The sequence below is a fragment of the Ranitomeya variabilis genome, chromosome 2 (assembly GCF_051348905.1).
Source record: "Ranitomeya variabilis isolate aRanVar5 chromosome 2, aRanVar5.hap1, whole genome shotgun sequence".
In the NCBI taxonomy this organism is placed as follows: Eukaryota; Metazoa; Chordata; class Amphibia; order Anura; family Dendrobatidae; genus Ranitomeya; species Ranitomeya variabilis.
In genome coordinates, this window is record NC_135233.1 from 334068667 (window position 1) to 334085625 (window position 16959).

At 43.7% G+C, this 16959-nt stretch overlaps 1 protein-coding gene across 7 annotated transcripts in view; it reads left to right on the forward strand.

Annotated features, from left to right (window-relative positions):
- MBNL3 (muscleblind like splicing regulator 3) overlaps positions 1-16959 on the forward strand; it is a 156145-nt gene that overhangs the window by 102525 nt on the left and 36661 nt on the right. For all 7 annotated transcript variants that reach the window (XM_077285341.1, XM_077285343.1, XM_077285346.1 and 4 more), the window contains exon 4: positions 10308-10508. In XM_077285341.1, the coding sequence (XP_077141456.1) occupies positions 10308-10508 (201 nt within the window). The remainder of the gene's footprint in view (positions 1-10307; positions 10509-16959) is intronic.

Consider the following 16959-nt stretch of genomic DNA (forward strand, 5'->3'; position numbering starts at 1 on the left):
CAGATGGAATGAGAGGAATTGTTGGAATGAAAACATCTTCTCCTGTGGCACATCCTGTCAAAATGGTTGCCTCAATTACATGTGGAAACAGGTTCTTAATCAAGAGTCTTGTTCCATTACACAGCTTTGGTGGATCCAAATTTGTCAATAGCAGAATAGGTGCTCCAGGTTTTAGAAAGAGGTTGTGTGGAGGAAGTCCTTGTGGCTCCAAGGAATTGAGGAACTCAGTTGGATAAAATAATGCTTGAGCAGGGTTTATTACTGTATCCACTGACTTGTAGGTTGTGCACACACCTAGAAGGAGATTTAGGATTTGAAGATTGATCTTGTTGACGCTGTCATTTTTGGGAGCTAGAATAGCCCTTTCACACAGCCAGCCAGAATTTTTGAAGTGGAGTTGAATGTTTGGAAAAACCTTTGCTTTCAACTCCTCAATGGAGGTCATAATGCAACAAAAGTTGCTTGGGAAGGTGATCTGTCCAGTGGTTGAGATTACTGGTGCCTTGCCATCTCCAAAAGTCAACAGCTGGCTCGAAAACAGTCTAGCAGAAACATCGCCTGTCATGTAGACCCTCATGTTTGTGTTCAGTGACATTTTTTTTACTTTTCTCCAAAGGTACGATGCTTTGAGACAGGCATTGAGTTCGTCTGCAAGGGTTGATCTAGGAATAGCAGGTAGTGTTTGGCGGAAGTCACCTGCCAAAACAACAACTACTCCTCCCATGATATATTTGTTGCTACACAGGTCTTGCAGCAGTCTGTCCACTGCTTCCAGAGCCCTTTTGTGTGACATGGTGCATTCATCCCAAATGATGGCACTGCATTTTTGAAGCAATTTGGCCAGTCCTGATCCCTTGGCAATATTACACACGGGGCTGTCACTATGAGACAGGTTGAGTGGTAGTTTGAATGTCGACTGTGCTGTCCTGCCACCTTTTAAAAGCGTAGCTACAATTCCAGAAGATGCCACTGCAAGTGCAATCTTTTTTTGTTGTCGAAATTTTGCCAGGAGCAAGTTGATTACAAATGTGTTTCCTGTTCCACCTGGAACATCAAGGAAGACAATCCCACCTTTGTTGGTTTCATTGAAACTTAAAATGTAGTTATAGGCGTCCCTTTGATCTAGTACCAATATTGGCTCATTCTGAGACACAAATGCTGTCAGTTCATCAATATTGTAGTTTGTTGAAAATCTCCCTACACATTTGGATGCCTTCAGGATTTCTTATTGGAGCAGGCAAACCAAGCAACTGTAAGGCTTTTCCTGACATTGCTATGCACTGATCTTCAAGGAGCATTAAAGTTTCATTGAACATTTCCTCAGTGAAGTTGATGAGTTGCTGAGAATTTTCCCTTCTAATCTGCATGAGGATGTCCTCACTAAGATCAGTTTTGTACTTTGTGCAAATCTCAAGAGGATTTGAAATGCTACAGGTTGTTAGAATAATAGCAAAGAAGTTTCTTAGTCGCTTTGGGGTTTGTGTGGCTGCTGCTTCACTGAGGTCATGTCCCAGTGTCCATCATTTTCCAGAAGTCCTTTTCTTTGGCAAGCTTCCCTGAATGTTTCACACACATGGCCTCTGACGGTCTTCAGGTCAGAAAATGATGTAGGGCCTTTGACAACATGAAGTAACATGCGCAGGTAGAAGCACTCTGCATTTGACGGAAGAACAGTGTAGACGTGACCAAGAGTATCAGTTGCTTTCACCCTTGGATAGCCTTCAATATCAAGCCCCCGTTTCCTCCGTTCCAGTGTTTTTCTGGAGGCATTCTAAGTGTAGTACGTTGGTAAATCACAGTAGAGAATTGTTTTTGCAAAAGGGTCTTGTTGACACAGCTCAAAAAATGCCAAGAGGGTGGTCTTAGGTGGTGTTAGGAGATGCTACTGCAAGTTTACTGGGTTAAAATAAATTCTCTGTCCATTTTCCAAGTGCACACTCAGATGCACAACTGGTGGGTAGCGCTCAAGAATGGAGAATCCTAGTATTCTCCAAACAGCTTCATTGTTGCTTATGTACCTGCCCATCTGGAATGCCTCCACTTCATCAATAATAGGTCCATTTTTCTGAAGTTCAAAAACAGCTTGATCACTTCCTTTGTGGACATATTTGCAGATATACTTGATTGATTTCACAGAGTGGCAAGATTCGACATTTATGTGGGCCTGGAAGATTTTTGAGAGCAAAGGGTTGTAAGGCACTACCCACCTGTTCTCAATTTCCAGCTCTTGGAGTGATGATCCAACACGCATTTTGAGCTTTGCTGTGAAACCACCATCCCCTGGCTTTCTTCTTCGGTAGACTGGATATCCATCTTGTCCTGTTTGGGTTTCTTGGACCAGGGATCGTGGGTAATGCTTTGAACACCTGCCATCAATCATACAGGGAGAATTTTTGTTGAGACTCCCACACGGACCATGGATCATGTTTTTTGTGATGGTGTCAAACAGCAATGGGTCAATCTGAAGGTCTGGCAATTCGGCACTGATGATATTGTCAATTTCAGTAGGCTGTATTTTTTGCTTCAGCCAGATCAAGATGTGGGCGTGAGGAAGGCCTCTTTTTTGCCATTAAACTGAATATATCCAGCACTGCGTCTCACCATAAATATGTGATTTTGTGATGAGATTAGTCATTTTTGAAAGTTTCTGTTTGAAAACCCAAGCAATAAGGTCATGGCGATTCACTGGTTTTTGGCCCGGCAACAGGTGCCCTCCAATTTCCTCCCAGGCAGGATTGCAAGTAAAGGTGATGAAAAGATCTGGATGGCCATACTTTCTCACATAAAGGTACCTTCACACTAAGCGACGCTGCAGCGATACAGACAACGATGCCGATCGCTGCAGCGTCGCTGTTTGGTCGCTGGAGAGCTGTCACACAGACAGCTCTCCAGCGACCAACGATGCCGAGGTCCCCGGGTAACCAGGGTAAACATCGGGTTGCTAAGCGCAGGGCCGCGCTTAGTAACCCGATGTTTACCCTGGTTACCAGTGTAAAATGTAAAAAAACAAACACTACATACTCACCTTCGCGTCCCCCGGCATCCGCTTCCTGCACTGACTGTGAGCGCCGGCCCTAACAGCAGAGCGGTGACGTCACCGCTGTGCTGTGCTTTCACTTTACGGCCGGCGCTCAGTCAGTGCAGGAAGCGGACGCCGGGGGACGCGAAGGTGAGTATGTAGTGTTTGTTTTTTTACATTTTACACTGGTAACCAGGGTAAACATCGGGTTACTAAGCGCGGCCCTGCGCTTAGTAACCCGATATTTACCCTGGTTACCAGTGTAAAACATCGCTGGTATCGTTGCTTTTGCTGTCAAACACAACGATACACGGCGATCTGACGACCAAATAAAGTTCTGAACTTTAACCAACGACCAGCGATATCACAGCAGGATCCTGATCGCTGCTGCGTGTCAAACACAACGATATCGCTAGCCAGGACGCTGCAACGTCACGGATCGCTAGCGATATCGTTTAGTGTGAAGGTACCTTAAGTCATTGCATCCTGTGTGTATTCATGCATGTGTCGTGGGCTTCCAGTGACAGTTGATGGAAGAATAACCATTTTCCCCAACTCTTTTGGATCAGCATGATTTGCAACAGCATCTCTAAGGTGAATATATTCCTCTGCCCTGAGCTTCTTTTGATTTAGTTGGATATATAAAAGACGTTCACTCTCATCTTTGCATACATGTCAACAATAAATTGGTGGAAGAGGTGTTTGCATTTCAAGATGTGATTTTCCTCTGCAAATCTTGTCATGATCCTATATGCATAGAAGTCCATGGCAGACACTTTTTTTCCTGAAGGGTTACCACTAGTGTTGAGCATTCCGATACCGCAAGTATCGGGTATCGGCCGATATTTGCTGTATCGGAATTCCGATACCGAGATCCGATACTTTTGTGGTATCGGGTATCGGTATCGAAACAACATTAATGTGTAAAAGAAAGAATTAAAATAAAAAATATTGCTATACTCACCTCTCTGACGCAGCCTGGACCTCACCGAGGGAACCGGCAGCGTTGTTTGCTTAAAATGCGCGCTTTTCCTTCCTTCCGTGACGTCACGGCTTCTGATTGGTCGCGTGCCGCCCATGTGGCCGCGACGCGACCAATCACAGCAAGCCGTGACGTAATTTTCAGGTCCTTCTAGGCATTCAGTATTTTAAAATTACGTTCCAGCTTTGTGATTGGTCGCGTCGCGGTCACATGGGCGACGCGACCAATCACAAGCCGTGACGTCACGGGAGGCAGGAGACGCGCGCATTTTAAAATGCGCGTGTGTCCAGCCTCCCGTGACGTCATGGCTTGTGATTGGTCGCGTCGCCCATGTGGCCGCGACGCAACCAATCACAGCAAGCCGTGACGTAATTTCAGGTCCTTCAGGATTTTAAAATTACGTTCTGGCTTGTGATTGGTCGCGTCGCGGTCACATGGGCGACGCGACCAATCACAAGCCGTGACGTCACAGGAGGCTGGACACGCGCGCATTTTAAAATGCACGCGTCTCCTGCCTCCCGTGACGTCACGGCTTGTGATTGGTCGCGTCGCCCATGTGACCGCGATGCGACCAATCACAAAGCCGGAACGTAATTTTAAAATACTGAATGCCTAGAAGGACCTGAAAATTACGTCACGGCTTGCTGTGATTGGTCGCGTCGCGGCCACATGGGCGGCACGCAACCAATCAGAAGCCGTGACGTCACGGAAGGAAGGAAAAGCGCGCATTTTAAGCAAACAACGCTGCCGGTTCCCTCGGTGAGGTCCAGGCTGCGTCAGAGAGGTGAGTATAGCAATATTTTTTATTTTAATTCTTTATTTTTCACATTAATATGGTTCCCAGGGCCTGAAGGAGAGTTTCCTCTCCTTCAGACCCTGGGAACCATCAGGAATACCGTCCGATACATGAGTCCCATTGACTTGTATTGGTATCGGGTATCGGTATCGGATTAGATCCGATACTTTGCCGGTATCGGCCGATACTTTCCGATACCGATACTTTCAAGTATCGGACGGTATCGCTCAACACTAGTTACCACCTGTTGTAGGATCTGTCTGAGGAATTCCAAAGTGATAGCCATCCTGTCCCTGCCAAAAGATGATTGGATATTGCAGTGCATTATAGGACCTGTGAGTTTCTGCTACTCATTGCAAACTATTGTTCCTTTTCTGAAGCACAATGTCACGGCTTTGAAAATCATTACCTACAATCAAGATGGCTACCTCATCAAATGTGGGAGCATTGAAACGTCACTGTTGTTCTCCTTGTGGTGTTTTGTCAGCTCGAATGACAGCCTTGTAATCGTCATTTGGCATGCATTCAAGTGCAGTCTTGAAAAGTTGAACATATGGATTGTTGGAATGAAGGAACTGCTGCAAAATAGTGACAATATCAAGGCGAGTGTTAGGAATTAAAGAGCATCTCCGCTGAGCCTCTGCTTCTGCATTTCTCATGAAGAAGAGTTGAAGAAATTGAGGTTCTTCTCCTTGTAATGGAAGCAGTGAGCAAATTGAGTGGTAAACCTGTCCTTGAACTTTAAATGTCGGCATAAATCCTGTTGTAAACATTTATTTTGTTGCACCAAATGATGTCATTTGGAAGCAGGAGTCGTACTTCCTGATGTTGTCCAAGAAATGCTTTGATATTGTACTGGTACCTGTCATCAGAGACTTTAGGGGATCTGGTGGTGACAGGAGAGTTGGAAGTTTTATCTTGCCATTTGCACAGCATAAACCTGGTGGTTCATCTTTCCATTTTAGGGCACTGCAGTACATGCAGACCACATCCATTTTTCCTATCTGAACTTTAGGATTATCCTGATAGTTTATGTCTGACTGGTAACAAAAGGCAGCATGTTTCAAATCTCCAACCATTTCCTGTGCCCTGGTGCAAGAAATAGCAATTCTCTTAGTGGCAAGTCGGCCTTCTCTCTGCTGAGATGACTCATTGGCCCTTGAGGAAGCAGCTCTTCTTCTCTTATCTGCAAGCCTTGCTTCCCTCTCCACAGAAAGTTCATTGGCTCTTGAGGAAGCAGCTCTTCTTCTCTTATCTGCAAGCCTCGCTTCCTTCTCCTCAGAAAGTTCATTAGCTCCTGAGGAAGCAGCTCTTGTTCTCTTGTCTGCAAGCCTTGCTTCCCTCTCCTCAGAAAGTTCATTGGCCCTTGAGGAAGCAGCTCTTGTTTTCATGTCTGCAAGCCTCGCTTCTCTCTCCTCAGAAAGTTCATTAGCTCTTGAGGAAGCAGATCTTGTTTTGATGTCTGAAAGCCTCGCTTCCCTCCCCTCAGAAAGTTAATTGGCCCTTGAGGAAGCAGCTCTTGTTCTCTTGTCTGCAAGCTTCGCTTCCCTCTGCTCAGAAAGTTAATTCGCTCTTGAGGAAGCAGCTGCTGTTCTCATGTGTCAGCCTTGTTTCTCGGTCCTCACATTTTTCATTGGCCTGTAATGCAGCTTTTCTTTTCGCATCAGCTGACATTTGTGCCATGGAATTCCTTTTCTTATGAGGCATTATTGCGGTAAAAATAGTCTGTAACTGGCAGTTTCTATATCCTCTCACATAGAGGTAATTGACTGACAGCCTTTCCACCAACACACCCTAACTGACATGTTATTACCTCACACAAGCTTTCTTACACTGAGAATGTCCTTTGTTGCCTATATTAACCAATCAGAGCTCAGATTAATTAACTGTAGCAAAATAGAAGCTGAGCTGTGATTGGTTGCTATTGGCAGCCTGATAAATCCCAGCCAACAGGAAGCCCTCCCCCTGGCAGTATATATTAGCTCACACATAATAGACAGGTCATGTGACTGACAGTTGCCGTATTTCCTATATGGTACATTTGTTGCTCTTGTAGTTTGTCTGCTTATTAATCAGATTTTTATTTTTGAAGGATAATACCAGACTTGTGTGTGTTTTAGGGCGAGTTTCATGTGTCAAGTTGTGTGTGTGGAGTTGCGCGTGGCGACATGCATGTAGCGACTTTTGTGAGATGAGTTTTGTGTGGCGACATGCGAGTAGCAACTTTTTGTGTGTTGAGTTGCATGTGACAGGTTAGTGTGGCAAGTTGTGTGCAGCAAGTTTTGCGCATGGCGAGTTTTGCGCGTGGTGAGTTTTGTGTGGTGCGTTTTGAGTATGTGCAAGTTTTGTGTGAGGCAATTTTGCACGTGTTGTAACTTTTGTGCATGTGGCAATTTTTCCGCGTGTGCAAGTTTTTCACGTGTGGCGAGTTTTCCATGAGGTGAGTTTTGCACGTGTGGTGAGTTTTGCATGAGCCTAGTTTTGCATGTGTGGCGAGTTTTGAATGTGGCGAGTTTTGCGCGTGGCGAGTTTTGAGCGGTGACTTTTGTGTTTCGACTTTTATGTGGCGAGGTTGGTGTATGTGTGGTGAAATGTGTGCTGAGGGTGGTATATGTGTTCAAGCACGTGGTAGTGTGTGGCGCATTTTGTATGTGTGTTCATATCTCCATGTCGGGGCCCCACCTTAGCAACTGTATGGTATATACTCTTTGGCGCCATCGCTCTCACTCTTTAAGTCCCCCTTGTTCACATCTGGCAGCTATCAATTTGCCTCCAACATTTTTCCTTTCACTTTTTCCCCATTATGTAGATAGGGGCAAAATTGTTTTGTGAATTGGAATGCGCGGGGTTAAAATTTCGCCTCACAACATAGCCTATGACTCTCTCGGGGTCCAGACGTGTGACTGTGCAAAATTTTGTGGCTGTAGCTGCGACGGTGCAGGTGCCAATCCCAGACATACACACATAAATACACACACACACACACACACACACACACACACACACACACACACACACACACACACATTCAGCTTTATATAATAGATATGTCATTGACACACATATATATACATATATATATGTATATATATATTTATATTTCATACAGAGCTAGATAGCAGAAAAGCCGGTAATTCAATTGTCGCCTTCACAGATGCGCCTCTTCTGGGGTGGCCCGGGGCAGATGTTTTTAGCCGGGGGGGGGGGCCAATAACCATGGTCCCTCTCTAGTCTATTATTATCTGCCCTCACTCACTGGCTTTCCCTCTCTGGCAGAGAAAATTGCGCGAGAGACCACACCATTTTTTTCCGTGAATTAATCCTGTAGTTTAACCCCTACAGCTCCCAAATTTTGCACACACACTACTAACATTATTAGTGAGGGTTATATAAAAATATAACAGATATGCAATGGTTTACTGTATGTAAACCATGTATCATATCTTGTCGGGTTCGGTAATGATTTAGCAAAAGCCGACAATTGAATTACCGGCTATTCTGCTATCTAGCTCTGTATGAAATATAAATAAATATATATATATATATATATATATATACATATATGTGTGTGTCTCACTGACACATATATATATGTATATATAGACTGTATATTTTTCCTATATGTACTAAAGAATTATTTTCCATCCACTATGTGTCTAACAGTCACCTTACACCCCAACATCGTCAGTGGTACTCAACGAGCATTAATATAGAAAAATAAATGTATAACATACAAAACAGCATATATATTACTAGCGCGAGCACTGTAACTTTTACTTGAGAGACATTATAGCTGGCACCAACAAAGACAGCGTGGTTGGTACTAATGTGGGCATTTATGCTGGAATTAATGGAATGACCTAGGACAGATATTAACTGGCGTATTTTGACATTTGGAGTGCACTGTAACTTATCCTCTTACAGGAACACTGGGACAGTTACTGTTATGGCAGGGCTTTGCGGCTGCCCTCTGATGGCGGGGCTCTGCGGCTGCTCTCTTATGGCAGGGCTCTGCATCTGGCCTTCTTATGGCAAGGCTTTGCGATTGCCCCTCTTACAGTAGGGTTTTGCAGCTGGCTCTCTTATGGCGAGGCTCTGCAGCTGGCCCTCTTATGGTGAGGCTCTGCAGATGGCCCTCTTATCGCGAGGCTCTGAGGCTGGCCCTTTTATGTCGGGGCTCTGAGGCTGGCCCTCTTATGGCGAGGCTCTGTAGCTGGCCCTCTTATGGTGAGGCTCTGCAGCTGGCCCTCTTATGAAGGGGCTCTGAGGCTGACCCTCTTACAAAAAACTGTAACACTGTGGAGATATTTTAACAACTTGTCTTGATGCCAAATATTGTCTTTGACTTACTACTGCAGAAAAAATATATCTCTATTCCGTCTTAGCCAGTAGTGCAAAAAGGTAATAAAACTAAACCACCAAAGACTTTGTAAAGGGAACCTGACAGCTGATAAATGCTGCTGATCTATGGGCAGCATGTACCACATGCTGGCTGTATGATCTCAGCCAGGTATCGTACAAAAACATACTTTAAAAGCCGCCGGGGAATGAGACGCACAGGAGACTAGTTGGACAGGCGGGTCCCCAGCGGCTTCTCCGCATCGGCTGTCCTGGATTGACAGATCTCTGTTTGTGTGTGTATAGGGAGAGACCTTCAGTCTCCAGGGCAGTGACTGAGGAGAAGCCATCGGGGACCTGCTTGTCCGACTAGTCTCCAGCGCAGGTCAGTCCCTAGCAGCTTTTAAATTATGGTTTTCAGAATAATGGTATTTTAGAGTTAAACATACCTGGCGTGTTTCGGGCAGGGTTTAATATTATTCTTACTGTTTACTTTATACTGGGGCAAGATGGTCCACAACATGTGATGAATGTGATACCTTTTATTGACTTTTCTTATTTATATTTGTATTACTTCTGTTCTGAACTATAAACAAAACTTGTGAGTGTTCCCAATCATGATGCCAATTTCCACGATCAGCTGATGCTTGGCTTATGGCTGTTTTTCTCATAGGCAGAGATGCCCCCCGGTTATTTAGACAAACTCATGTGATCATCGTGTGATCTGGAAGGATTTCTCTGGGATTTTTTTCAGATCTAGTGTATACATTTATTATAGTAGTGCTGGTTAATTGATCAATTTAGAACATCACAATGTTTGAAGGGTTATTATTCACATTATTATAATTTGATGAAACTTAGAGAGGGTGCAAATTGATTTGCAGGACCCAGTCCAGCCGACAGGTCAGTGTTCACATGGGTGCCCTGAGAAACAGATTGCACCTCCTTGCACATTGCAAGTTTTCTTGCTACACAATATTATTTTGGGATGCTGTGAATTTCCAGAATATCTCTATAGAGTTCATACAACTAATGGACAAGGATGACACAGTCTCCTTCACCCTGACCCAACCCTCAACCCACACACAAAAAAAGCATAATTGTGGAAGTAATGTTGAGTGTTTACTAGGATAATGCTCGGGCCCTAATCTCCTTTTGTTCCTTCTTCGCAGACCACATTCCCTGTGACTCCATCACTTGCAACAACCCCATCCATGGCTTTTAGTCCTTACTTGAGTCATGTCTCTCCAGGCATGGGTCTTGTTCCTGCAGAGCTTCTACCAAATACACCTGTTCTGGTTTCTGGGAATCCAGCAGTTACAGTACCTGGTGGCTCTGCTGGTCAGAAACTGGTGCGCACAGACAAACTGGAGGTAAGTTGCTGACTATGGCGAAGCAGCAGTCGCATGCATCAGGTTACGGAATTCTTTGCTATGGCTAAATAGATTGGTGGCTTAATGTAACAATTAGTCAACGGAAGCCATGAGCGTCCAATGTGCCGTGAACTCGTTATATTATGACGGGTCCCACACTCTATACTCAACCTCTGAAAAAACTGTAGAACATAAGTTGTTTCATAGTGAGTACGTAATATATAGAATTATTACTTGTACGGTGCCATCATATATTCATGTGAGAAGACAATCTGAGGGCCAAATTACAGTAATTGGAAACACAATGCCTAATGGATGAAAGTCATGCCAATGCTTAAAAGGGTCGTCCGACCTTACAAACTTGTGAATCCTCATATCACAAGCACACTGCACACTATGAGAATTCTCAGGCGCGTGACCGCAATTATGTGATTTGCATACATTTAGTCACATGCAGACTAGACGTGTCTGGCCTCAGTGCAAGTGTGTGTTGAACACAGTCTAGTTGGATTGTGGCCAGAAAGACCCTGCGCTCCTGGTGCCAGAGAATCCGCACAGGCCATGTGATGTGAGGATTTTTCACATAGAGTGACTGCAGGCTTGTAAGGCCGGACAGCCCCTTTAAGATGGGAATACACTTTAATGAGGACCTATCACTGGCCATGAATGTGTGATATTAGACCTGGTGTAAATGTCGCTGTTCTCCTGAATCCCGAGCTGTTTTTTTCTGTTGTTCTTCCTGAAAAATGGCCCCCTCTTCCCTGTGTATAAATCTAGTATGATCATCCAACTGGGTGTGGTCCTCAAGAAGACTCCCACAGAGAAGAGTTGATCACACCCATTTGGTAAAAAGAGTAGATTTATATACAGGGGAGAGGGGGCCATATGTCAAGCAATGAAATGAGCAGGAACAAAAGAAAAACAATGTCAGAATCTGGGGAACGGCGGCATTTACACCAGGCAGAAAAAAAAATTAGAGGACCTGCTACATGCTATAAATATGTAAAGTGTCTAGATACTAGTACTATATAGTGCATGAATATTCGTTCATGTCAAGCCAAAATATGTCCATGTACATTATACTACCATACAATGCTGATGCATACTGACATTCAGGAGTGTTATCATTAGAGGTATTAAAGCCATATACATTTTTGCAATTTGCAAAAAAACATCAGAAATTGGATGCATCATACAGTGGCATGTAAAAGTTTGGACACCCCTGTTCAAAATTACTGCTATTGTGAACAGTTAAGCAAGTTGAAGATGTAATGATCTTTAAAAGGCCTAAAGTTATAGATGACACTTTTCCTTTGTATTTTAGGCCACAGAGCCACATAGCCTCCTATATACAGCATTATCCCCCACATAGCATCCTATATATAGTATGAACTTTTCTATATGCAATATGAGCCCTCATATAGTCCCTTACTTACAGTATGAGCCCCATATAGCACGCTATATAATACAGTATGAACACTCACATAGCTTCCTGTATACAATATGAGCTCCCAAACATCTTGCTGCATACAGTATGAACCCCCACATAGCCTTCTATATACAGTATTATCCCTCATATAGCCCCTATATACAGTATGAACCCCCACATAGCCTTTTTAATAGAGTATGAGCCCCCGCTATATACAGTATGAGCCCTCACATAGCCCCTACATACAGTATGAACCACCACACAGCCCCCATATACAGTATGAGCCCTCACATAGCTCCCCTATATTCATTATGAACCCCCACATAGCCTCCTATATATACAGCATTAGCCCCCACATAGCATCCTATATATAGTATGAGACTCTCTATATGCAATATGAGCCCTCACATAGCCCCTTACTTACAGTATGAGTCCCTATATAGCACCCATATGTTATACAGTATGAGCACTCACATAGCCTCCTGTTTACAATATGAGCTCACAAATCTTTCTGTATACAGTATGAACCCCCACATTGCCTCCTTTATACATTATGAGCCCTCGCATAGCTCCCCTATATACAGTATGAACCCCCACATAGCCTCGTATATACAGTATTTGCCCTCATTTAGCCCCTATATACAGTATGAGCCCCCACATAGCCCCTTTATATAGAGTATGAGACCCCGCTATATACATTTTGAGCCCTCACATTTCTCCCCTATATACAGTATGAACCCCCATATAGCCTCGTATATACAGTATTTGCCCTCATTTAGTCCCTATATACAGTATGAGCCCCCACATAGCCTCTTTATATAGCATATGAGACCCTGCTATATACAGTATGAGCCCTCACATAGCCCCCAACATACAGTATGAGCCCCCACATAGCCTCCAATATACAGTATGAGCCCTCACATAGCCTCCAATATATAGTATGAGCCCCCCATAGCCCCTATATACTTTATGCGACCTCATATAGCCCCATATATACAGTATGAGCCCTATAGCAGGCTCCGTTCTCCACCAATTAGGTATTCACCGCTGTCTATATCTTGAGGATGTGATTGGTGGTGACATGGGAAAGTGGGCGGCGGCAGCAGATAGCCAGCAGATGAGGGCTTTTTGCATCCCGTCGGCCACTGTTTTCATCCCTTTGGCCACACTTTGCCCTGCTCCGAGCTAAGAGAATCTCAGAAAAAGACAAATAATAGTTACAAACTCTCCCATTGGTTCGTCAGACTGAACTAACTGATGGATTCTCAGTTAGCTCATTCTGCAGGCCGCAGTAGACTCTGCAACACTATACAGAGTCTACGGAAGGCAACCTATAAACATTTTTAAACAGTTTCCATGCACTCATTTTATTAAAAAAAATTAGCCTCAAAGGTGAACAAATCATTTTTTTTCTGCACACAAAGCAGGGAAAACACACTAATTATTTTTTATTATTAATCATAAACAGTCATGATCAGTGCTGTTAATATTTACTGTAGATCTGTTATTTTCCTGTAATCACAGCATTAATGGTAGGCATACATTATTAGCGGAGGCTTAATGTAATAATAATAATGGATGGCTGGAGGAAATGATGGGGGATAAAGACAGATAATAGAGTTATGGACATACGTGTAAGGTTTGTGTCCTATCTGCACCAGAAGTCATTCAGACATGTGAACTTCGCTTCACAATACAAAAACAAATGAATCATCTTGTTTTATTAATTTTTCGGGCACATATGTAAGTATAGGAAACAAACAGGAAGTGGCCGCTGTCAGATTATCAGATATTCTAGTTGTAGCTACTATATGAAACCCTCTGTATAGAGGCATTTACCAGCTAGTCCAAAGAAACAAGAATCTCCAGCCCTACAGCCGGAAAAAAACATGATGTCTTCTGTATTTCTGTATTTCAGCAGCTTAAAATCAACAAAAAAAAGGAAAAAAGGGAAAAAAGGAAATATGTATATACAGCTCTAGCAAAAATTAAGAGACCACTATATTTCTGAATAAAATGTAAATTGTTCTTTTATTCTATAAACTTCTGCCAACATGTCTCAGAAGTGCCTAGCAATAAATTTTGTATATATTTTCTGAAAGAGAAAAATGGTCAAAATAAAAAAAACCCCAGTGCTTTCAGACCTCAAATAATGCAAAAAAAAAAAACAAGTTCATAATCATTTAGAAACAACAACACTAATGTTTTAACTCAGGAAGAGTTCAGAAATCAATATTTTGTGGAATAACCATGATTTTTAATCACAGCTTTCATGTGTCTTGGCATGCTTTCCACCAGTCTTTCACACTGATTCTGGTGCAAAAATGTAAGCAGTTCTTCTTTGTTTGATGGCTTGTGACTATCCATCATCCTCTTGATTACATTCCAGAGGTTTTCAATGGGGTTCAGGTCTGGAAACTGGGCTGCCCATGACAGGGATTTGATGTGGTGGTCTATTAATTTTTGCCAGAGCTGTATGTATGCATGATACCCCAATACTGAGCCGCTGCTGCCATATGTCTCTCTATTACTGCACCTGCTGTGTGGTACTGTGTGTCCTCTAAATGGTAACACAAACCTCTAGAATATAGTAATGCCATGTGCACATGCCCTAGAAAACAGTGCCCACATTTTACCCCCTCGAAAGTAATAATGCCCTGTGTCCCCTTTGACAGTCACAATATCCTGAGTTCTCCAAAAACAATAAGTGCCCACTTTACATTTAATGATGTCCTGCGTCTCCACCCCTGTACAGCTCCGCTATAGGCCGGTTTCACACGTCAGTGCTTCCGGTACGTGTAGTTACAGTTTTCTCACGTACCGGAGACACTGACACACGTAGACCAAATGAATGGGTCTAAGCAGATGTCTGTGTGTTTTCAGTTTTCACGGACCGTATGCCCGTGTGCAAAACACGGAGACATGTCCGTTTTTTACCGGCAGCACGTCCCGCAATACATCTCGCACACGTGCACACTGAGAACAGTGTACACTCTCCTCTGTGCACACAGACAGCCGTGGGAGAAACAGCGCTACTGTAAGCCCTGTTCCCCTGCGTGTGGTGCTGAAACCGGCTGTCATCCCTTCTCCCCTGCTCGGCCAAAAGCAGCGTGAGCAGGGGAGAAGGGATGAAAGAAAAACCGACGTGGGGTCCCTAATATATTCTCAGGCTGGTAAGGGGCCATGGCTATGGGCCCCCCCGCCTTAAAAAAGCAGCCCGCAGCTGCCCAGAAAAGGCGCATCTATTAGATGCGCCAATTCTGGAGCTTTGCCTGGTTCTTCCCACTGCCCTGTGGCATTGGCATATGGGGTAATAAGGGGTTAATGTCACCTTGGTAAGGTGACATTAAGCCGGCTTAGTAATGGAGAGGTGTCAATAAGACACCTCTCCATTACTAATCCCACAGTTGTGAAAGAGTTAATAAAACACAGTAAGAAAAAAGTATTTTAATGAAATAATGAAACACAGGTTTTTAATATCTTTTTTGCATGCTCAATGCAAGCGAAGCCCTCGTTCTTCTGTAAAAATAAATTCCAAAATAAAAAAGCAACAATATCCCATACCTGTCCGCCGTACAGTCAGTCCCACGCAGTAATCCATATCTGGGGGCATTTACATTTACAAACGGGAGCACTGCTAATGCAACCGCTCACGGCTGTAAAGACTGGGGAATGAATGAAATGCAGGAGGCAGAGCTTCGGTAACTAGCGGTGCCATCATCGAAGCTGCGCCCCCTGGCGGCATGAATTCATATGAACTCTGTAGGGTGGGAAAATATTCAGAAACTTTCAGAGGGGGGAATGTCAACTGTATCTGCATCTAGCCAATACAGTTAAACATGCGAATGGTGGGCGGATCCCCATAGCCCCCGGCTCACAGCCCCCATAGCAGCTAGATGGCTGTGCAGGGAAATAGTAGTGTATCTCCGGGTGGGCCCCTCAGAGAGCGGGGCCTTGGGCGACCACCAACTCTGCCCCCCAGTAGCTACTACGCTACTGATATCCGTATGTATGTGCATTTGTATATATACTGTATATACCGGTAAATATAATGTGCACATTATGTATATATATATATATATATATATATATATATATATATATATATATATATATATATATATATATATATATATATATAGTAAAGAAAAAAGGAACAGCACTACACTTGTACTTATCTTCGGGTGCAGGGCCCCAGGCAACCAGTCCAACGATTGCACCAGATTCACAGAGACTCAAAAAAGAGGCAGCACTCCATTGTTAAAGTGAAACATGTGGTTGGTTTAATCGACCCACATAGCCGGGCGAGCTGAAACGTCGCCCGGCTATGTGGGTCGATTAAACCAACCACATGTCTCACTTTAACAATGGAGTGCTGCCTCTTTTTTGAGTATGTATATATATATATACACTGTGTTCCAAATTATTATGCACAAAGAGTTTAGGAGTGATAAGGTTAGAATTTTTTTGTTTGTCATTTAAACTCATTGATGGTGATGTGTGTCAGGGCTCTTTTTATCACTGAAAGCAATTGCAGATATCTGTGCAAATTAGTTTGGCAGGTGTGTCCAAACAAAGGCAAGACTACTTAAGAAGGCTGTTCCACATTATTAAGCAGCCTACATTTTTTGCCAAAATGGGAAAGAAAAAGGATGTGTCGGCTGCTGAGAAGCAACAAATTGTGGAGTATTTAGGTCAAGGCATGACTGCAATCAACATTGCCAAGACACTTCATCGTGATCATCGCACAATCAAGAAGAATGTAGCTGATTCCCAGCACACACGTGTGCGTGCTGATAAGGAAAAATTGAGGACTCTTTCCAACAGGCAATTGCATAAGGTTAAAAGAGCAGCTGCAAAAATGCCTTGTCATAGCAGCAGACAAGTTTTTGAAGCTGCTGGTGCCTCCAACGTCCCCAGAACAACAAGATGCAGGGTCCTTCAGAGGTTTGCAGCTGTGCGTAAGCCATCCTGTCGACCACCTCTATCCACTGCACACAAGCAGAAACGGCTCCAGTGGGC